The sequence below is a fragment of the Myotis myotis genome, unplaced genomic scaffold (genome assembly GCF_014108235.1).
Source record: "Myotis myotis isolate mMyoMyo1 unplaced genomic scaffold, mMyoMyo1.p scaffold_m19_p_1, whole genome shotgun sequence".
Classification (NCBI taxonomy): domain Eukaryota; kingdom Metazoa; phylum Chordata; class Mammalia; order Chiroptera; family Vespertilionidae; genus Myotis; species Myotis myotis.
The window spans coordinates 171,968,172-171,991,027 of record NW_023416313.1 but is presented as its reverse complement, the minus strand read 5'-3'; the positions used below and the strand labels follow the sequence as shown (position 1 = coordinate 171,991,027).

The window sequence follows — 22,856 nt, the reverse complement described above, 5'->3', positions numbered from 1 at the left end:
TTCCCTTCCTCTCTCTAAAAATCAATTTAAAAATCTTTAAAAAAACTTCCTGGTGAGCCCTAAATGTTAAAACATTTCTTTAAAAAAAAAAAATCAACCAATGAATGCATAAATAAATGGAACAACAAATTGATGTTTCTCTCTCCTGAACCCCTCTTCTCTGTCTCTCAAAAAATCAATCAATACATAAAAATCACTTACAAAGGGTTAAGCCGTATTGATCCCATGTCTGAAAAAAACCATTCTTTATAAGGGGGAGGATATTTGGACCTTTGATTTATGCTTGTCTTTAACCAGTTCTGTAACTATGTTAGTTCAAGTGTTTTAATTTATCTTTCCCTTTCTTGAGTTAGCTCTCAGGAGGCATCCAGTTACAAATCTAATGATATATTATGCCTCATGAGAAAGCCTTATTAGTTTTGATTTGATACATCTCATTTTAGGAAACTGTGATACTGCCAAATTAATTTTATGTTTTTAAAGTAGCAAGGAAATAAAGGAAACCAAGCTGTGGATTCCATAAACCCTTCACATAATCCAATCTTTGAATCCACAGTGTGAAGCCAGGGGCATTTAGCAGTCACTCACAAGGAAAATATTTTTGAGCCCACTCAGCTATTACCATTAAGCTTTATGATGGGCTCTCAGAGCTACAATACTATTTACAAAGCCCTCTGTAGCACTGTGTGAATACAATGGGTACAGTGTTTTATGGAACTCAATAGGTCTCTTAGGCCTCTACTAGAGGGCTTATAATACAGAAGCCCTTTGGCCTTGCAAATCAGAAGATGAACTCCATTTAGAACTTACTGATAATGGGCTGCAGTTACCATTAAATTAATATAAATTAATTACCAGTAAATTAATCACGAAATTGAAACCATCCCCACAACATGCAATTTTGACTTCTGTGATTTCTTCTCCCGACTTCTCATGAAGACATTGCCTAAGTAAGAGATAATGCCAATTAAAAGCAAAACTTTCTAATTTTAGGGTTGATACAATATGTATTTTTTTCTCAGAACTTTGTATGTATACTAGAAGCCTGATGCATGAAATTCATGAATGTGTGTGTGTGTGTGGGGGGGGGGGTCCCTCGCCAGGCCTGCACCCTCTCGCAATCCAGGACCCCTCACTCCTAACCACCCGCCTGCTCGCTCCTTACCACCCACCTGCTCGCTCCTTACCGCCCGCTGGGCTCACTGCTTGGCTCACAGCTCCTTAGTGCTGTCATTGCTGTCATGGAGGTGGGAGAGGCTCCCGCCACTGCCACTGCCACTGCGCTTGCCAGCTGTTAGCCCGGCTCCTGTGTTGAGCATCTGCCCCCTGGTGGTCAGTGTGCGTCATAGCGACTGATCATTCTGGTCGTTCTACCATAACGGTCGCTGGGCTTTTATTATATAGAGATGTAGAACTACTTGGTTTAATAACATTAAATTGCTATCTATGTCTATATTTAGTTGTCATATCTTGTTTCATAAAATTTTAATATTAAAGTTTACCCCACCCTGATTATGAATTTCAACAAGTTTCTTTCCCATTCTTAAAATTTAAAAGTTAGCCCAGCTGGTATTGCTCAGTGGTTGAGCATCAGCCTATGAGCCAGGAGGTCATGGTTGGATTCCTGGTCAGGGCACATGCCAGTTGTGGGCTCAATCCCCAGTGTGGGGCGTGCAGGAGGCAGCCGATCAATGATTCTTTCTCATCATTGATGTTTCTCTCTCTCTCTCTCCCTCTCTCTCCCTCTCTCTCTGTCTGAAATCAACATATATATATATATATTATATATATATATATATACACACATACATACATATATATGTGTGTGTGTGTGTTTGTGTGTGTATATGTATGTATATATATTCTTTTTTAAAAAGTTAGTGTATATGGATTGGATACACAGACTCTCTACCAGTCCCCAAATTGGGCTCAAGGAATATGAACATTTGATGGCATGCCTACCTCCAGTATTTAAGCTCGGCATGGAGGACCTGTCAGCATTCATAGCTGAAACTGAGATATAGTCAGAGTGTTTTGGGAGCACAGAGGATAAATGGCTAATTTATTGAATGATGAAGAATAGTTTGCCAAAAAAAGAATAGTTTGACTATTTAGTGAATGGAGAAAAATCATTCCAGTCATAGGAGCTTAAAATGTAAAAATATTAAAGAGCTAGCCTTATTTGTCTGCCATGGCTAAAACATGGGTTGCATAGATAAGAGATGTAGGGACTAAAACTATAGAGTTAAATAGGGCCCATGTGTACCCTAATAAATGATTTGGTCTTTGTCCTATAAAATAAGCAATGTGGATCAACCAAAGGACTTGTATGCATGCATATAAGCCCAACCAATGGACACAGACAACAGGGGGGCGAGGGCATGAGTGTGGGGGGGATTTATGGGGGGGGGATGAGGTCACATATGTAATACCTTAATCAATAAAGAAATTAAAGATTGGAAAAAAATAAAATAAGCAATGTGGAGCCATCAAAGTTTTCCAGTGAGAAAGTGACATGGCTTATTTTAGAAGAATATTAATAATATCACAGAGGATAGGCTTAGAGAATGCAGTGAGGATAGGCCAGGGAGGGGGCTACTGAAGACAGGAAATCAATAAGATGGTTGTAATCTAAGATGATGAGGTGCAAACTAAGATGGTAGTTCACTGGAGAGAAGGCAGATGTGAAGTTACTTTAAGCTTAGAATAAGTAGGACTTGACTGATCACATATGGGCCTGATAAGAGGCCTTCAGATATAGGGTTTATACCGAAGGGATCTATGAAAAGATGCTCAAAACCATTAGCCATTGGGGAAATGCAAATTTTAAAATTGAAATAAGGTACCACTACATACCTATCAGAATGACAAAAAGTGTTTAAATGCCAAAAAATGCCAATAAAAGAGCTAGCATGGATGCAGGACACCTGGAACTCTTACGCATTACTATAGGAATGCAAAGTGGCACAGCCACTCTGGGAAAACAGTTTAGTTTAACTTTCTTACAAAGTTAAAACATACCTGTGCCATGCGGCCCAGCAAGGTCATCCTAGGTGTTTACTCCAGAAAAATGAAAACATAAGTTCACACAAAAACCTATAGACAGTATATAGAGCTCTACTCATAATCCCCCCAAACTAGAAACAACAAATGCCCTTCAATGGGTGAATGGATAAATAGGTTGCAGTATATCCATACAATTGAATACTTCTCACCAGCAAAAAGCAATGAACTATACAGAACAATTTGTAGATAAAAATCAATGGCATTATGCTGAGTGAAAGAGGCCAGTCTCAAAAGGTTACATTCTGTATGATTTCATTTATATGGCATTCTTGAAAAGTCGAAACTACGGGCATGGAGGCCAGATCAGTGATTGCCATGTGTTAGGTGGGGGCAGGCTTTAATAACAAAGTGACAGCTTCTTGATGTGATGGGATTGTTCTGTATATCCTTCGTGGTGGTGGCTACACAGATCTGTGCATCTATTAAATAGAACTGTACACCAAAAAGAAGTATATAAATTTAGTGGACATACATTTAAAAATTAAAACAGGAGACTGCGTGTTTTGAGATCAAATGACCAGAGTTTGAATCTTAGCTCTCTACCCACCTCCATGAACCTCTGTGTTGTCAGTGTCTAGGATATTGAGGACTAAATGTGCTAGTGCACATGGAACCCTCCGCACGGTGCATTGGTACCTAGTAACTGCTCAATAACTGTTAGCTGTTTGTAAATATGATTAGGTGGAGGAAGAAGTTGGAATGACCCTCCAACGTCAATTGGAATAGGCCTTTCAGAAGTAAGACCAGGTTGGGAGTAGTGGAGGATATTGAGTTCAGCCTTGATTGTGTTGGGTTGGAAAGGTTGGTGTCCTGGTAGGGGTGTCTATAGCAGCTTAATACATGGGCTTAGATTTCATAAGATCTGAGACAGTGAGTCATTGAAGGAAGGCAGAGAAGTTGAGAGTTAAAACTATACTCTGATGCCATCCCACTCCAAGGGACCCTGGCATCTTCCTGGCTTTGCTACCTTGAAGGAAACTGAACTAACAAAGACTTGAGCATAAGAAACCACTGTCGGTGTCATTGTAAAACCAAAGGACATTAGGTCATTTCCAGGAAAGTGGGCACATCCAACAAATCTCATTGAAATTTCTCCGTGTGAAACCGAACATTATCACTTCTTGAGTTGTAACTTTCAGTACAGTCTTTTTTTTTTTTTTAAGTTATCTTTATAGACCTCAGGAAACCAAAATGCTTCCCATATAGATAGCTCATGTTTATATTCTTAATTTGGTGCAATTGTAAACATTTGTCAGTTTCTTTTACTTGCTACAAAAGATAGAGAAATTTTAAATAAGAAAGCAAGGAGCAAAGGGAATCAGGCAAATCATTGCTGCCCTATTATGGGAGAAATAAAGTTGGCAGATTCCAAACTGAATCTTGCAACAAAGCACAGGAGATATTTTACACTCTTCAGTGTTTGAAAGGCTTTTTAAACTTTTTTTGTAATCCAGTTGACTGTAATAGCAGTACTACTTAATTTGCATTTCTGCCTCTTAAATTCAGAAGATTGCAAAAAGCATGAAAATAAAGGACAGTGTCCCCTGAAAGGATAAATGCCTTTTACTCTTTTGCTCTATATTGTACTGTATCAGAATTGTATTAATGGCCTCCTATGGGGTGTTACACCTAACAATTTTATTTTCCACTTTTACAATATCATTTTGGAGATAGAGAAGGATGGCAGCAATAAGAAACTATACTTTCCTTAAACATTTTTTTCAATACCTTTAAAAATGTAATAAGGTTCAACTTTCCATGTCAAACCCCCAAAAATAATTGGGAAAAGAATGTTGATGGTTTTTCCTGGACTTTTATATTCTTAATCTTGAATAGTCATCACCTTTGAAAAGCTCTAAAACATGGAAAGCTCTCTGAAAAACATCTGGCTTGTTATTAAATTAGGTATAATTTATGAACAAAAATAATACAAAGCTACTTCCTTTTTATTTTTTTAAGATAAAGCAAAAGTTGTTGTTTTTTCCGGGAACTGAAATTGATGCTTTTGCCTAAATGGTCATCACATTTGTAGGTTTGAAGTTGTTTTACTGCTTTAGCAGCTGTGTGGCAAGTTTTCTAGCAGACAATGGTGATGGGAGGGGGCTCAGTTGCATCTGGTTTCTCTTTGTGGAATGCCTGAAAAGTTGATATTCAGTGGTTTTCTTGAGAAAGCATTTCATGTGTAGAAAAGAAACTTTTTTAGTACCTAAATTAGCTTGCTGTGATTCAGATGCATACGTTTTTGTTTTCTTGGCTTAAAAAGAAAGAAAAAAAAAAAGAAGAAAGAAGAGTAAAGAAAACCCTAAAACCACATAGCAGAGATAACCCTTTGACCTCCGGCTCTGGGGGAAGATTTACAGTACTTGCAGAGCCTCACTTCACATGCCTGCCTGAAAAGAACCCCAAATAAAGTAAGGCCCCTGTGGAGATGGAGAAAATAAGCAGGATAAGGAAGTTCCATTATTTCAAGCGGCTATGTTTTTTACTAGTCTATAAAGTGAAATACCAATTGTGATGTGTTTCTAGTCTTAAGTTTGTGTCACTTTAAGTCTGGGGTCTGATGTTAGAGTAGTTAGTCAGAATGCCCTGGGCAAAGCATCCTTCTCTGTCTCCTTCTTAGCAAACATCCCTTCCAGCCAGCTCTCTCAAATTAAATGTCCACGTGAAATACCTTTTCTTTAGGGAAAGCAAAACAACAGAAATTAAAAACAAAAACAGGTCTCTATCAAAATACCAATTGTTTATCTCTTTATATGTCAAGTCAAGTTTTTCTTCAGATACAAAATATGAAAAGTACATGAGAACAAAATTAGGTTCATATTTGTCTTCCGAAGAAGACTTTTTAATTTGGTTCCAAATGACAATTCAGATTAAGACATCTGAAGAAGCTTTACAATTTAATGATGTTCACATCTATACTGATAATATTTATTTAACTAATAGCTTTACATTGAATATTTAGCTTTATGAAAATCTCTCCTAAAATATCTCAGTATTCTCTACAGCACTTTGTATTTACATTTTGAAGTTTATTAAATTGATTTCACTGTTTTATTCTCTGCTTCCTTTCTACATGAGCTGATAAAACCTCATTAAAATGATAGCAAATAAAAGCAGTGTTTCCTTGGTATCAGGAAGGTACTCATAGTTATTGATCAGCTCTTGATTGTTGAATAGGCCAGAACTTTCAATTGGTATTTTTATGAATGAAGGAAAAACTTCAGTAAATTCTTTATTTTCCTAGTTTTAAGAATCTGTAAGAATAATAAAATGCTTGACATGACTTACAAACAACAATTTTCTAACATAAGGGAAAACCTTTTTGTAGGAAATTAAATCAATACTGTCCATTAATCACAGTGCATGTCAACTCTCAAACCACTCTGGAAGTTTCTGGTGAATGTAAAGAACCTTTAGATGTGTGAGGTCCTTAAAGATCTAAGTAGGTTAAAAAAAGAGGACTTTTTTTTAAAATGCCACATTAGCACATGAAAGCAACTTCAAGGAGGACAGAAGAAAAGCATTTGCTGTATTGCACTAATTATACTTGTGAGTCATGCTTTGTTTTTTGTTTTAAGGCTTGTTCTTTAAAAACTTAGTTAATGCAAATGAAGTTTTAAGCTTTGTACTAAATACTCCATGGGGTTGAAGGAGCTGCAAGACAGGCCATTTATTGCCAGAGGAAAATATTTTTTTATATTAGCCTTTAAAAATATTTGGTATGTTTGTTTTACAATGTACATAACAGGACAGTCACACAGGTACATGTTATCTATAATAATAAAAGCATAATATGCTAATTAGACCAGATGTCCTTGCTGGTGACCTTCCAGACGAAGCCTGGGCTGCGAGGGAAGCCCGGGTCCCGAGTGCCAGAGGGAAGCCGGTGCCAGCAGCCTACTCTTGCACGAATTTCGTGCATCGGGCCTCTACTAAGTAAATAAAGGTATATGTGCTGAGTATGCAGGCTAGACAAACTTTATTAATAGAGGGTGAAATAAAACAGTTTGGACACCACTATTCTAAAATAGAGACTTGGGTATTTCTAACTATGGCAGTTATGAAGCTTTACAGTCCAGAAAAGGAAATGAACATTAATCAGATCATCTCATAAATTATAATTACAAACTTTAATAAGTGCTGGCATGGAAAATCGGGAGTTATAAGGCCATGTTATAGGGGACACTTTATAGTTTAAAGGTAGGGGATCAGCGTAGGATTCTCTGAGAAACTGATGTTGAATTAGCCAAGATCGCTGACTCCATTGGCACTCACCTTGGTTTGTCCTAGAATATGGAGCAGTTGCCTCAGCTGAAGGTTAAAATGACATCAACTTTCTCAGCCTCCCAGGATGTTAACAATAACTTTTGAAACCTGTGCAGACAGTAGGCAGCACATTTGGCATGATTATTCATCTTCCCTGGTAGATTGTGTCAATGCATCTAGCTAGTCATTATTTCAAATTTACATATCTTCTGCTTCCTTCTAAGAAAGATTTGGACTAACAATACAGAAACACAAAATTCAACAAAATATAAAACAAATAGGTGGTATAAGGCCCAATGTTGGTAAGGGTTTAGGATTTAAGAACACTCATGCCGATAGAGTTTAAATTGATACACAACTTTACTAGGGATAATTGGGCAACACCCCAAGGGGAGGCAGGGCAGCTGTAATATGCATACTCCTTTACCTAGAAATTCCATTATAGACACCTATCGTGAGAAAATAATAAGGAACGTGCACAAGCATTTAACCATAAGGATGTTCACTGTAGTGTACAGAGTCATTCGTAATTTTGAAAAACTGGAGAAAACCCAAAAACTCAACTACAGAGGTTTAGTAAAATAAACTTTGGTAATCCATACAATTTGAATAAATGTGGACATTGAAAGGAATGTTTTAGAAGAATATTAAATAACATGAATAGTTGTTCGCAGTATGTTAAGTGAGAAAAAGCAGGCTATGCCCCAACCAGGTGGCTCAGTTGATTGGAGCATATGTTTCTCTCTCACATCCCTGTTTCTCACTCTCTCCCTTCCTCTCTGTCTAAATTCATTAAACATATCCTCGGGTGAGAATTAAAATAAAAGGAAAAAAGATTATAAAATACAAAAAATACTGAGTAGGTGTGCAAATGGATAGGGAAGGGCATGAAAACCACAACAACAACATACAACCCAATGTTCACAGTGCTTATCTCTGGGTGCTGGTATTAAGGATATTTTATTTTATTTGTCTACGTTTTACAAATTTTCTATAATAAACATATATTCTATCATAATGAGAAGAAACAGTAAAGTATTTTTAATTGGATATGCCTAAATGAAGAAGTTGGTTCAAAGAAAAAGATGGGAAAGTCAATGAAACTAGGATTATGGATTCTTTGTTGTAGAAGGTTCTGTACAATTGCTTAGGAACGCCTAGCTGTTCACTTCCTTGCAGCCAGGGAAAACTACAAACATTGTTAGCTATGGGGCACAGGACAGTTTAATTATTAGAAGAAGATTGTAATATAATAATTAAATTCTTGAAATACAGTACCTCCAGAAAAATTCTATATGTTCAAATTGTTGGAGATTCTCTGTGAATCTATGTACTGAAAATCCATACTAATTTATGCTTGACAACGACTTAAGATAATAAGGAAAGAAGATTCCTATGGTTTCTAGGGTCATTTAACAAGTTACAGGGTTTTGGATGACCTAGAGATATTAGTGGAGGAAAGAATTAAAATAGTTTTTGAACTTTCACCTTCCTCCATCTGGATGGCCAAGTATGATGATTTTTAGTGTTTCCTTTTCTTGAACACCCTCCATCCTACTCTTTTCATAAAATGACCTTTGGTTTCAGAATAGAAATTGTGGCAGATGGGCCTTAATTTTGACCCTACAGAACCATAGAAGCTACAAATGAGGAATGATTTTATTGTGATTATGCTCATGGTTAAAACAACAGCGCTTTTAAAATAACAGTGAATATAAGAAACTTTAATTCTTCTGTTGAATATTTTATCAGGAAATCCTTTTGGTTTCACTCTATGTACTCACATTATTTGAGATGCCCTATCACATGTGTGAAAAACCATTTTAAGATATTTTTAATACTTTCCAGTACCCCAATGATCATCAGTGTCTTTCAATACCTGAAAGATTTAAGGTTTATATAGAATTTGAATAGATTGTAGCCAATTAACATGGCAACGACCTGCACCCTGCAGCTACTTGTATCAAAAAACTCCCAGAATTCTCTTATCTGCTAACACTAAAATTGATTTCAGAGTGACACATTCAGCAGAGTTTCAATAAATTCTGGTAACATGGTGCTTCTTGTGCGTTCTAAAGAGGCATAAATAAATACCACAATCATGCTTTACTTCTGTGATTGATGAAGCCAATATTTCATCAGCTTGCGTTTCCCACTTGAGGAGAAATTTAAGATTGGCTTCAAGCTGTCTACCTGCACCTTTCCCATCTCGCAAGCATGCTTTTCACTGCTGAGGACCGAGATTTGGAGGAATGGTTATCAGACCACAGATGTTTTTGCAATGAAACTGTGCACCTCTGACCAAGTCGCCGTGGTTCAGGAGATGATAGATGGTATTTTCATGTTGCCTCACAAAAGGGTCAAAATGGCATGGTGAGCCCATGACAGTGAGATGGAGAAATGTTAGTCCTGGAAGGAAATTTATTTCATGGCTTCAGGGGAAGTTTGGCTGTCATGAATAGGCTCTCTCTGTCAGTCTATAAAAATATTGTTTGTAAGGCAATGATGTATGTCAGACAGACAGTATTAGCAGACAGAGCAGCTACTTAAACAAATGCTAAGCCAAGTACAGTAGCATAAGTCAAGTATTTTGGGTGCTTTTAGGGTAAGGATTGCTCTTGATAGGAATATCAACATAGCCAAAGGAATTTATTTCACTTTCTTAAGTAAACAACATTTGTAAATTCTATAGCCTCTTTATTGTCCTAGGAGACTGTACCACCCACCTCCATTCTAACACTTATTTGTATTATAATTATAAATTCTTAAAATCAGAAATCGCTTCATTTTATTCACTTTTAATTCATTCAGGAACATATGTGTGGACCACACTCAGTACTGTTCACATGAAGCCATCATACATGTTTAGGACAGTGAAGGCCGCTCTCTTTTGGAGTCTCCCTTTCTTCCCCCCACCCTCAAGGAGATAGCGGTGCCCACTCTCACTCGGCATGATTCCATTCGCTGATGGTGTTAGGGGAAGACTCAGCGGCAGTGTTCACTCATCTTATGGGTGGACCAGCGAGGGGCCTTTCTTCCCTGGGGATTCACAAAGGGAAAGAATTGTCACAGGAAAAACCAAAAACCGTTTGTGGGGGCCTCCAGTATCGCTTTCAGATTTGTTATTCAGTGTTTGAAATTAAATCAGATTCATTCATGACAGTGTTCAAGTAGACATCTTCAACCCCAGGTATTTTTGTGCCCAGAAAGCCTCAAGTAATGCATTTGTCAAAAATGAAAAATAGTTTTTAAAAGAAGTCCTAAAAGCCTGATAAATATATAGAAATGTAATCTCATGGTTAAAAGAGAAATAACATGATCAGAATACTACTGAACATGATGCGATTGGGAAAGCTTTATGCTTCCGGATTTTATAAAACAATCCATTTAGCAGATGTTAAAATAGAGATTATCAATAGGGCATACTTATTTTGGCAACTGACTCACATGTCACTTACAAAGAAAGTTCATCTAAATTATCCTAAACTTAGTAGGAGAGGGGATGTTTTTACTGGGAGTGAGAGAGGTTGTTTGTCTTAAGGCCCTTCAGGGGGGCAGAACAAAAGGGACTGAGCCATTTCAGGTTTAGACAAATAACCCTACCATGAGCTTTCTGAGAGAGTTGCTGTGCAGAAAACAGGGAAAATTGGGCGGAAGAGGGATTGCCCACTCCATCTGCCATTCTGTCTATTTTACACTCAAATAGTCTACATTATCACAGAACAAATTTATAACATGTTGCCATAGTGATCATTAACAATACTGCCTTAAAAAGTTGTAAGGCAAATAGTAAAAAATGCTTATGATTCACAACCCCTTACAAAAATTCAATTTCTAAACAAAAGGAGAATGAATTTTCATCTAAGTTTAAGTAAAATTTACATTCTTTCAGCTAAAAAAAAAAAACAACCCTCTGTATTTAAGTCAGCATGTGAGTACATTCATGTAAGGCATAATTATTTTAACCATGATGGATTAACTTTTTTCATTCTAACATTAGTCTGATGATACAAGACAAAGAATCCCCTTTTAGGAAAGACCTGCTCCCCCAATCTTATTACTGTTTAGGGGGGAGAAACAGCAGGTCTTCCAACATTTGGATAACTTGAAGGCAGGTGACGTTTAAGTGTGACTTGTGTTTTTGGTACTGTGCTTTAAACACAGCCTTTTAAAGCAGAGTGTTTCGCTCCGCTTGCCTTTCCCACCCATCCCCCTCAGCATTTTTCCTGCTCCTCTGCCGCTGGACCAGACTTGGGCTGGCCCCAGATTTGTGTCAGAGGCCATGACCCAGGTGTCACAGCAGTCCTCACTGCCGGTCTCTCCTCTGAGTCATTATATGGGGGTATTGTGTTAGGGGGACCGACTTGGGGGCAGTGCAGTCACCCTGGCTAGCCCGGACCAAGGAGCTCTTCAGTTGGACTGCAGGGGAACAATAGGCCTGAAAAGACTCACACAAAACCTTGTGGCACAAAAGATTTTATTAAAAATGGACATTTGGCCAGAGACACTAGGTAGCATCCTTCAGCATTTCATATTCTCACTTACTCTGAGCATGCCTCACTGGAACATTTTCAGACTTCACGGATGGTGACCTTATAACAGCAAATTTTCAGGTTGCTCCTTACCTTTGCATGTGTACTCTAATTTATTAACTGTTTTTAATGCTGTGAAACTATAATGTGACACTAATAAAAGCAAAGCTTTTCTGTAGCAGTATTTTAAGTAAATAATTCAAAGTAGTGCATAGTAATTTTTAAAGTAATGCTTTGCATTTTCTTAAGACATTGTATTAAGCCCCTCCAGCATGTTCCTTGTCTGTGTACTAAGCAAGTGGCAGGGACTGACCTAAAGTAGGTGGGACTGCTTTATCTTCTTTTGGTCCTGGGCGGATTGGTTTTGCCACCACCTGAGAAGTTTCCGTAGCAGGATGGAAAATAGAGCTTAAGAAGTCGTCCCCAGATTTGAATTTTAGAAATATCAAAGATGGAGTGACTCCTGAGGGGTAAAGGTTTCTCATGGTCCTGACCTCAGTTTCCTCTTAATTGTACCTCCCCTGACCTGTCCACTCTGGCCTGGCTCTTTTCAAGGCCTCTGGAGCCTCACCAACAAGCAGCAGCTGGAGGAGACAAAGGCCTGCTGTTCATGACTCCAGTATTGTCTCTTATTATTATTGGTCCACAGCTAAACACTTTGCAAAAAAATGTTTTCTACTATGCGTTTTCCAGAAAATCAAACGTCTAGATATGTTAGTATTACAACAAAGAAGTCATAAAATTGGAATTGATGCCCATCAGTTTTACTGTCTGAGTTCATTTCCAATCAGAGAACATTTGGTCTTCATAGTGTTGCGGGGGAGGTTTGGAGTTGGGGTGTGGGTACTTCCTACTAAATGAGCCTATTAGTTTTACCTTGTACAGCTTGAAGTGTAAGGGCAGAACAATGATCAAAATCTGATAAGACTGGAATTCTTAAATGTTTTCTCCTTAAAATAAAATTAATTTATTCCGTAATGTTTACATCTTTGATTATTCTGACTGCTCTACTGTGTATTTGATTACCTTTCCATGTACATTAGTATCACCCGCTTATTCAGGGCCTACAACCTGGCATCTTTCAATCATAGCCTAAAACCTGGTAGCGCGCCAAAAAAGGGGTTCATATCACAAAGCCACTCGGCAGGAGAGGATGCCATTCTTTAGTATTATTCTCTTAATTTACACATGTTCTAACATGTTGTGATACTTGTTTTTCAAACGTTAGTGATTATATGGCCCTGATTTATAAAATAGGCCTAGAAACATAGAATTGGAGCTGAAGGCCAAGAAAAATAAGTTAAAAAAAACTACTACTCTTATATTGTAGACGATATAATTGATACTCACAAGGATGGTTTTGAAGCATCAAAAACATTTCAGTTAATTCCAGCATTCTAAAGAACCAGGGAAGTTTAAAATACATTTTTTGGATATTTTACAGTGTGGGGCAAAAGTAGGATTACAGTTGTTGGTGTGGAAAATAATTTAATAACTAATTAATTATATGAGAATAAACTGTATTTAGCATACAACCCTAAACCTACTTTTGCTCCACCCTGTATATAGAAAAATGATCCTTAAAGGAAAGCTAGTTTAGTTATGTAGCAGTATCCTTATCTATAAAATAAAAATAATCATATTTTATAGGGTTGTAATAAGGATTATTTAAGATAGTGCATATAAAGTACATACTAGCTGTTGGCATATAAAAGATAATACATTTTCCCCAACTACTTTATTAACAAAGAAATTCATATTTATTGTAGAACACATGGAAATACAGGAAGCAACATAACTAAAACTTCTAGCAGATAGAGATAGAGACCACTGTTAACGTCTAGGTACATATCAGAAGATAATTCATTTTCATTCCCCTTTATAGCTCTTTCTCAGTGACCCAGAACCTCCTTGCCCCTCCATGTTTTCCGCCTCCCCCAGCCCTGCTAATGAATTTACTCTGTTAAAGGACCTAGATACCAGATGTCATTCTTACCCTTGGTGATTTCTCTGCTATATTGGACATTGTCAACCAATCTCCTTCTCTTGGCTTCCGTGGGATTTTAACCTCCCTGGGTCTCCTCATGACTCTTTAAGACCACTTCCCCTCTCAGCTCCAGGTTTGGAGTCCCTGCTGTCCTTTCCCTCCCTTGGCACCCCTCCTCCATGGGTGACTGCTGAGTGTGCCTCTCCATCCTAACTGCTGGCTCCATGCAGCACTTTTTTTGTTGTTGTTAATCCTCAGCCAAGAAGATTTTTTCCATTGGTTTTAAGAGAGAGAGGGAATGAGGGAGAGGGAGAGAGAGAGAAAGAGAGAGAGAGAGACGCATTGATGTGAAATACATTGGTCAGCTGCCTCCCCCACATGTCCCAAACAGGGCCAGGGATTGAACCTGCAACCCAGGTACATGCCCTTGATCGGAATTGGGGAACCCATGACCCTTCTGTGGGCCGGCCGACACTCTAACCACTTAGCACACTGGCCACGGTAATGCAGCCTTTTTAATCACCCGCTAGTCAGCCCCACTTGAATGTTCTCCTGGCACCTCTGACTCAACAGGCATTGGCTCTCCCAAGCATATCCTCTTCCAGTTCTGCTGGTAACTTGGGAGCTTCCTTCTCATCAATCCCTTCTCTCCACAGTTCCATTTAGTCGGCTGTCTTCTAAATGTATGTAATATAATCTGCAGTGCCTAGCCTGACTCTCAGAACTCTCTGTGATCTGCCCCCAGTCTAACTTTTCTATGTGACCTTCACTCCTGTACCCTTTAGGGAACTCTTCCCTGTTACTCATCCCTGATCCAGGTGTTCCTGGCCCTGAGCCTTTGCTTATACTCTTCTCTTGGCCTCGATCTCTTCTTTTCCATGCTTGCCATAAGGTCAAATTCTGCTCTAATGCACTTCTTTGAAGCCCTGCTCAACCCCCAAACTAATAATCATTCCCTCTTTTTTTAATTCCCTTGGGGATATATATATATATATGTGTGTGTGTGTGTGTGTGTGTGTGTGTGTGTGTGTGTGTGTAAATTTCTGAGAGGAAAGGAGAGGGGGAGAGAGAGAAACTTCAATGATGGGAGAGAATCATTGATCGGCTGCCTCCTGCACACCTCCTACTAGGGATCAAACCTGCAACCCAGGCATGTGCCTTGACCAGGAATCGAACTGTGACCTCTTGGTTCACAGGTCTATGCTCAACCACTGAGTCACACTGGCTGGGCTCCCTTGGAGTTTTAGCAAATCTCGTCCCATCTTGCATGGTACTTATTTGTACCTTTGTCCTCACTTCCCCAATACATTGTTACCTAAACAAACTCGAGAACAACTGGTACATTTCAACTTCCTAATCTTAAAGATGAGGAAACAGTTCTAGGAGAGGCCCAATTTGCAGCCACATGCTACTAAACCCAAGATTAAAATCCAAAGCCCCTCATTCGCAAACCACTGCCCTCCTCTACACTTACGTACTTAGTACCAGTTGCTAGACGTTTTTTCTAAGCACTTTACAAATACAAATTCGTTTAGTTCCCATTGAATAGATGAGGAAACTCAATTCAAACCTAGGTAGTCTGGTTCCAGAGTCTATGCTTGAATCACTGCACCAGCCTATCCTTCTATGTGAGAGGGAGCCGGGATTAGGAGTCATGGGATGCTAAGCGTATTTTACATCATCACTATTGATATTTATATCAGCGTATTGTTTTTTATCAGTATGTCATTATTAATGATGTTGTTATACATGGACACTCCTTTCATCAGATTGTGAATTTATTTCCTCTTCCCAACAGCCTTATTATATTCATTTTATAGGTAATTTTAACCAAGGTACACAGAGAGAAAATAACTTCCCCAAGTTGCACAGTAATGACCAGGCTAGAATTGTAATCCAGGAAGTCTGGGTCTGACAGCTCAGCCCTCAATCACTGTGCTAGACTGTCTCTTTGCTTCTTAGTAACACTGACTCATTGGAAGTCAGAATTCTTACCTGTTTGTCTCAGCATCCTCCTTTGTAAAGGTCCGGACAAAAACGCTACCTAGCTCACAGGGTTTTTTAAGTTCATTTCACAAACACTGAGCCAAGGGAGCCTTCTCCCTTTTCACTGCTTTGCATTTCATGAAGTCTTTCATTTAAAGAAATTTAAGCAATAGCTGTATTGCATGTGGACCTGTTTTGAACTGTTCATCAGTTTCAGCTGGTGTATGAATAGCTCCCACCTTCGCAGCTAAGTGAGTGGGGCCATCACACCCTTCAGAGAGGTACACAGATGCCACCTCGTGGATGGAGAGCAGAAACACAAGTTATTTGTGTAAAACACTGGAAGCTGTGGGGTTTTTGTTGTCTTGTGGTCTTTAGGAACAAGTTGCAATGAAAAATGGGGATGTTTACTAACAGAGTTTTTAGTAGGTTACCTAATATTTTAAAAATGCAGCTAATATACTTTTATTGTTGAGTCATAAAATTTTAGAATGGAATTAGGTTCTTGAAACGCATCTTTAAAAAATATTGGCATTACAGGGAGTCTCATTTTCTTGATCTGTTCTGAGTTGTAGTTGCTGAGAATAATAAAAACCTAATTGTTAAAACTGGATATAATTAACAGTGAATTAATTTGTTGTTTCCATCTGCTTGCTGCTTCTAATGCTAGTCCTCAAACTCTTCCATATTTCCCATTTATGAAATGATTCTTTCATTAGGGAAGAAACCTATTAAGATTTTCCAAAGCATTTATCATCAGGTTGTTTCTTTGTTAGCAGATGAGGAATTATTGGATTAATATGGAAGATGTGGGTGAAGGTGGATTTGACACTGAGAGGATTATACACCATGTGACATGGTCGCTCAAACAGCAAGCTCTTAGTGGGCATAAACAAACAGCACGTTGTCATACGTGTATGTCAGACGCTTGAGTGCCTTGCCTGCTCCATGCACTAGGGAACATTAATGAGGACAGGGAGTAGTTAGAACTCAGCTTCAGTGTGTGCTCATTGTTAATTTGCTGATAGTCTGGATTCTAGACCCTGTGTGTCTGAACAAACATGTTTGCTATTCATTTGACTTCGCAAAGACTATTCCCAAATTTAAGTGCACCATATTTTTGGAAGCACTTTCTATGTTCTCCCAGGCAGCTTTACTCACATAATAACAACACTAATATTGTGTGTACTAATTATAGGCACTGTAAAAAGTACTTAATAGGCATGATTTAATTTAATACTTTGAAAATCCCTCTAAGGGATTATATCTGTTTTCCAAAGGCAAATAAATGAGGTTAAGGAAACTTAAGAAACTTGTTCAAGGTTATGCAGTTAGTAAATAACACAGAGTATTCATTTACCAGTCTGTCTCCTTTGGAAGATTGAAATTAAAAGCAAGGGCTATGTCTTTCTAATCCTTGAGTCTTTCATACAGTGCCTGATTTTTGTTGTTGTTAATTCTCAGCGGAGGATATTTTTTCCATTGATTTTTCGAGAGAGTAGAAGGGAGGGGGAGAGACACAGAGAGAGAAACATTGATGAGAGAGAGACACATCAATTGGTTGCCTCCCACATGCGTCCCAACCAGGGCTGGGGACCGTGCCTGCAACCGGAGTAGAAGTACTTGCCTGGAATCAAACCCAAGACCTTTTAGTCCTCGGGCCGACGCTCTTATCCACTGAGCCAAACTGGCGAGGGTCAGTCCCTGGTTTTTAGGAGTCACCTGATAATTGTTTATTTATACCTTGAACTCTTTCTTGGAAGGCAGCTATGCTCACCACTATACCACCAACGCCAACTTGAACTCTTTCTTGACCAACCAGACTTCTGGTTCAGATTCCTTCCTATATGAAACAAACTTAAGAAGAAGAGCTAGTGGTGACAGTGAATCAGAAAGCACAGAAGTGAGGCAAGTCCTGCAGCCAGTGGAGTAAAGATAAAGTGTAGAGCTATTCCAATGCTTCAAGAAGGAGATCCTCATAGTTTGGCCAAAGGTTGACTGCCTAATAAAGAAAGTTAATTTGGCTGGGACCACGATTTTGTTAGCTTAAGCTGACACTCCATAGTTAGGAATGAAAACATTTAGAGTCCGATTTCTGTTAAATTAATTTGAACTTTCTTTCTTGACCCTTCATCTTTATATATTGCTAAACCTTTAAGCAACTTTAACCATAGATCCAAACGCTATGTGAGCTATCAGCGCTGGGATCGTTAAGAGTTAGCCCTGTTGAGGAGTGATTTTAATACCCCTTATTTTAAGTTTTGAAGAATCTGGGACCAAGTTTCTCCTCTCTGTCTCTTCCTCCTCCTTCCCTCGCTTAGCTTTGAGAAGGCCTGTATTGTTCTTTGTGGCTGCTCTTCCTGACTCTGCTGTTTTCCCCCTAAACCACATAGCCCAACTCTGCTGAGTCTTCATAACCAAGCACCACATATGTGGTGTGGTGACACTTAACTCAAGAAGAGCTTGTAACAGACCGTGGGAACGGGTTCCTGTGGCTCTGCAGGGTTGATCCTGGGTCTCTGCTTTGTCCCCCATGTATTAGAGAGTCTTTGCAGAACTGCAGAGTTTAATGATTAGTGCTACTTAAGCTGAGGCACATTGTGTGTGCATTTAACTGTCTTTAATATATTGTTCCTAAGCTAGTTTTTTTACTCTATGAGACCATTAATTTGTTAACTGTATAGCTGTTCTCTGTTTTCTTTCTTAGTTAATGAGTCTTACGCCTGATAATGCTCATCTCAACATTATTTGAGGGCCCTGGCCCCTGAGTCCCCTCTTCAATTTACAGACAGTACATGAAATCAAATTTTTAACAAAGTGGTGAACCAGAATAAGCCAGGTTGTGCCTGGGTCTCTGGAGTAACAAACCAAAATGACATAATGACTAGATTTTGAGATTGGAGTCATATGCTTTAAAACCTAACAGAAGCACATGGCAAATGCATGTGGCCCACTGCTCAGCTTGCCCAACCTGCACTTTTTATTTTTCAAAACAAGAATCTTTGTAGAGCATGAAGAAGGGATCCATGTGAACAAATGTGAGTGGGTTTTCCCTCCAAATTATGTTTTCCACATAGTATGCCCTATTTACTTTTCCCCACTAAAATCATTACCAAAATTATCCTGGTTCTCGTCTTCCCTTTTGTGTGTGGATAGAAACGAATCGGGGGCACCTCCACGTGCTCCATTCGCCTGCGCGTTGGTTTACGTTTTCCTGACCTCCTGTAAGTGAGCAGGGGGAGCAGCCCAGCACTGGAGAGGGCTCTGATGGGCCACTCGGACGAGTTCCAGATGGGCATCCGGGTGTGCTCCTCCTCACAGTGCTCATTGGGGTCTGTGCTGAGTGGGAAATAGCCAGGTGGTGAGGGTCTTAAGGGAGCACCTCTGTCTCTCATCTCTGCTTCTGCCTGACCATTAAAAAAATAGGTTAATTCTGGGTTTTAAATTTAGTGTAAGCAGTTCATTTTTTAAAGAGGAAGAAGGGAAAACTTGAAGAATCCATTTTAGGGTTAAAAAAATATTCCAGAGAAGTATTCCTGAAGTGTTGATAGATTGCACCGTAGAAAAAGGAGTAATCTCTCCAGCTGCCCTCATAAACCCTTATCAAAATCAGCTTTCTATGAGGGAGGCTGTATCCGTGTCCAGCTCGCTGAGGCTGTGAGCTACTTTGGGTAATTCTGTCTCATCCTTCCCTTTCTGTATCTGCTGTCTTCCTGACATAAGACCTCACTCACACTCAGGAAGCTTCCCTGAAGATACTCTTCTGAGCACAGACAGAATGAAGAAATGTTTCGAAGATGGCACTGTGACTTTATAAAGAACTAGGTTGCAAAGAGCCTGTTGAATTCCATTTGTACCCGTTCAGAGGGAGTATTTGTAAAACTGAACTCGGGATTCAGCTGACTGGTGAGTTCAGCAACATGGTAGGAGGAAAGAAAGAAAAACGCAGCCCTGGCTGATGTGGCTAAGTGGTGAGAGCACTTGCCCACACAGCAAAGGATCACTGGTTTGATCCCCTGTCAAGGGCATGTACCTGGGTTGCAGGTTAGATCCTCAGCCCAGGTTGGGGTGCCTGCAGGAGGCAACCTATTGATGCTCACACTCACTGATCTTTCTCTCCCTCCCTCCCTCCCTTCCTCCTTTCAACTGTCTCTAAAAATCATTGTGAAAAAATACCCTCAGGGGAGGATTAACAACAACAGAAAGAAAAAAAGCAGATTCAAATTAAGTAGCCTTTAATACGAACCGAAATCTTGTGGATCTTAGAATTTCAGTGCCAAATGTTCATTTGAGTGATGAAATCCAAGTATGTTTCTATGTTCTCCAGTAATCATTTTATAAAATATTTGAAAATATTTCCATTTTGAAAGTCATTATAAGGAGACAAACCTGCAGTGGCAGGGCCCATGTATTTGTACTTAAAGGCCCTGTACTGTTATATCCACAAGGTCTTGGTTCAACTTTGTATGACATTAGACACACTACTTAATACATTTTTACCACAGTTTTTAATAAATGGGAATAACATATCTCACAGGGTTTTGTGATACTTAAGATAATGTATATGAGAAACATTTCCTATAGTCAGAAGTTATTAATCTTCCTACTTTTTTATCTAGAAAGAACAGAAATTTTCTAAGTTGTATAAATTTTTTGTGTTTTTAATTTTATCAAAACAAATAGAAATAAATATTTTTATTTTAGGAAAAACCTTTAAATGGAACTTAATATTAAATGTTAGAATATGTTAATCAATTTCTAAAACATTTATACAAACTTTTAAATTACCTAGAAGAATTTAATAAACTTCACATTTGATTTTTTTATTTTTTTTAATGTTTGAATTCACTCTAGAATTATCTTTTTTTAAATTCTAAATCCTTTTCCACATTGGCTATATCTATTAAAGATTACTGTTTTTCTGCTTCTGGGTACTATACCAAAAGGCAATGAAATCTGTATCTTTTAAAAGATATATATATATATATATATATATAGTGATTTCAGAAAGGAAGGGAGAGAGAGAGAGAAACATCAGTGATGAGAGAGAATTATTGATATGCTGCCTCCTGCATGTCCCACACTGGGGATCCATCCTGCAAACGTGGGCACATACCCTGACCAGGAATCTAACTGTGACCTTCTGGCTCATAGGTCAATCATCAACCACTGAGCTGCAGGCTAATCTGAAATCTGTATCTTGAAGAGATATTGACACCCCATATGTTCATTGCAGCATTATTCACAATAGACAAGACATGGAAACAACCTAAATGTCTGTCAACTGGTGAATGGATAAAGAAAATGCGCGCGCGCGCGCACACACACACACACACACACACACACACACAGACTACATATAGGAATATTATTGAACCTTAAAAAGAATGAAATCTTGCTTTTTGCAATTAACCTAGAGAACATTATGCTAAGTAATTCAAACACAGAAAGACAATTACTGTGTGATCTCACTTACATATGGGATCTAATATAGTTGAACTTACAGAAACAGAGTAGAAAGATGGGTACCAGGGTTGGAAGGTGAAGGAAATGGGATGAGATAATCAAAGGATACAAAGTTTCAGTTACAAAAAAAAATTTTTTTGAGATCTAATTTATAGCATAGGGACTATAATTATAAATATTCTATTGTCTACTTAAAATTTGCTAAGAGTGTAGGTATTAAGTGTTTTCCCCACATATACATGAGATGATGGATGTTAATTAGCTTGATTACAGTGATTATTTCACAGTGTATATGTGTATTGAACATCAAACTGTACACCTTAAAGTATATGACTTTTATTTGTCAACTATACCTCCATAAAGCTAGGGGAAAAAAGACATTTCTGAATAATATTTATTTTTACCGTAAGCAAGCATTCTGTAGTTATAAATGGTTATACTTAAATTTATTTATATAATTAAACTTCTTGTATATTTTCTAAAGTATATCATTTAAATGTTATAATCATTTATTTCTCAGAAGCCAGATTTTTTTTTTTTTTTAATATGCATGGGATGGACTTTGGTTTTCAGATTGTGATAGTTAATGAATACCAGTAGAGGGAGCTCCAACTCATCTTTCTTAGGGAATTTAGCTCTCAACTTGAAAATGTATGTTTGTGAAAAGGTCATGCTTAGAAATAAATAACACATGGTTCTAAAGATTTTCAAACGTGCTAAAGGATGACAGTTGTCATTCTACTTAGCCTTAAGGGGGAAAACATCAGACTTTGATTTTCATGCTTTTAATAAACTTACCGTCAAATAACTAAATAAAAATGCCTGTATAGTGTAACTTTCTATAAGTGATTCATCACCCAAACGACATCTTTTAAATCTATCTCAGTTGAGGAGGAGGAGGAAGAGTAGTGTTAGTAATGTTATTGTTTGAAGTGAAGCTAAGCAAAGTAAAATTTAAAATAATTGGTAGATAGTCACAAAAGTAATGGCATACTAAGGTGAATTGCTGAGTCATCGTATAGGATAGGGAGAGAGAAAATTTCATTTTACTTAGAACTGGTATTCATTCAGAAGATTTAAAAACCAAAATGTAGAAAGACTCTAGAACCTTTGTTTGCATCTAGATGGCTAGACCTAATTATTAACCTGTTGGTTTCTTCATAGACCCCAGAAGAAAATACCACGTGAGGCTGCTGGCTTACAACAACATAGAAGATGGTTATCAGGCAGACCAGACAGTCAGCACCCCAGGATGTGTGTGTAAGTAAGAGTTACGGTAGCTGGTTTCACTGTGTATGGCTCACGCCTTCTCCTCCTCTGACTTGAAGTGTCAGTCTCGTTACTACTTGGAAGCCTTCATATCTTCCGTGGGATCACTTCATATCCTCCGTGGCGCCTAAGATAGTACCTTGAACAAGTACCTGCTCAGTAAATATTTAAGTGATCTGTATCTAATTATAAGAGCCTGTTTTACTTTTGCATGCAAAGGACTGTAAGAAATTTAACTGGGAAAAATTACCCTGAATACCTACATATACTGAACTTCCGTTTAT

At 38.3% G+C, this 22,856-nt stretch overlaps 1 protein-coding gene across 1 annotated transcript in view; it reads left to right on the top strand.

Moving 5' to 3' along the window:
- PRTG (protogenin) overlaps nt 1–22,856 on the top strand; it is a 126,386-nt gene that overhangs the window by 87,625 nt on the left and 15,905 nt on the right. Inside the window, exon 12 of the mRNA XM_036324824.1 lies at nt 22,468–22,563. Coding sequence (XP_036180717.1) covers nt 22,468–22,563 — 96 coding nt within the window. The remainder of the gene's footprint in view (nt 1–22,467; nt 22,564–22,856) is intronic.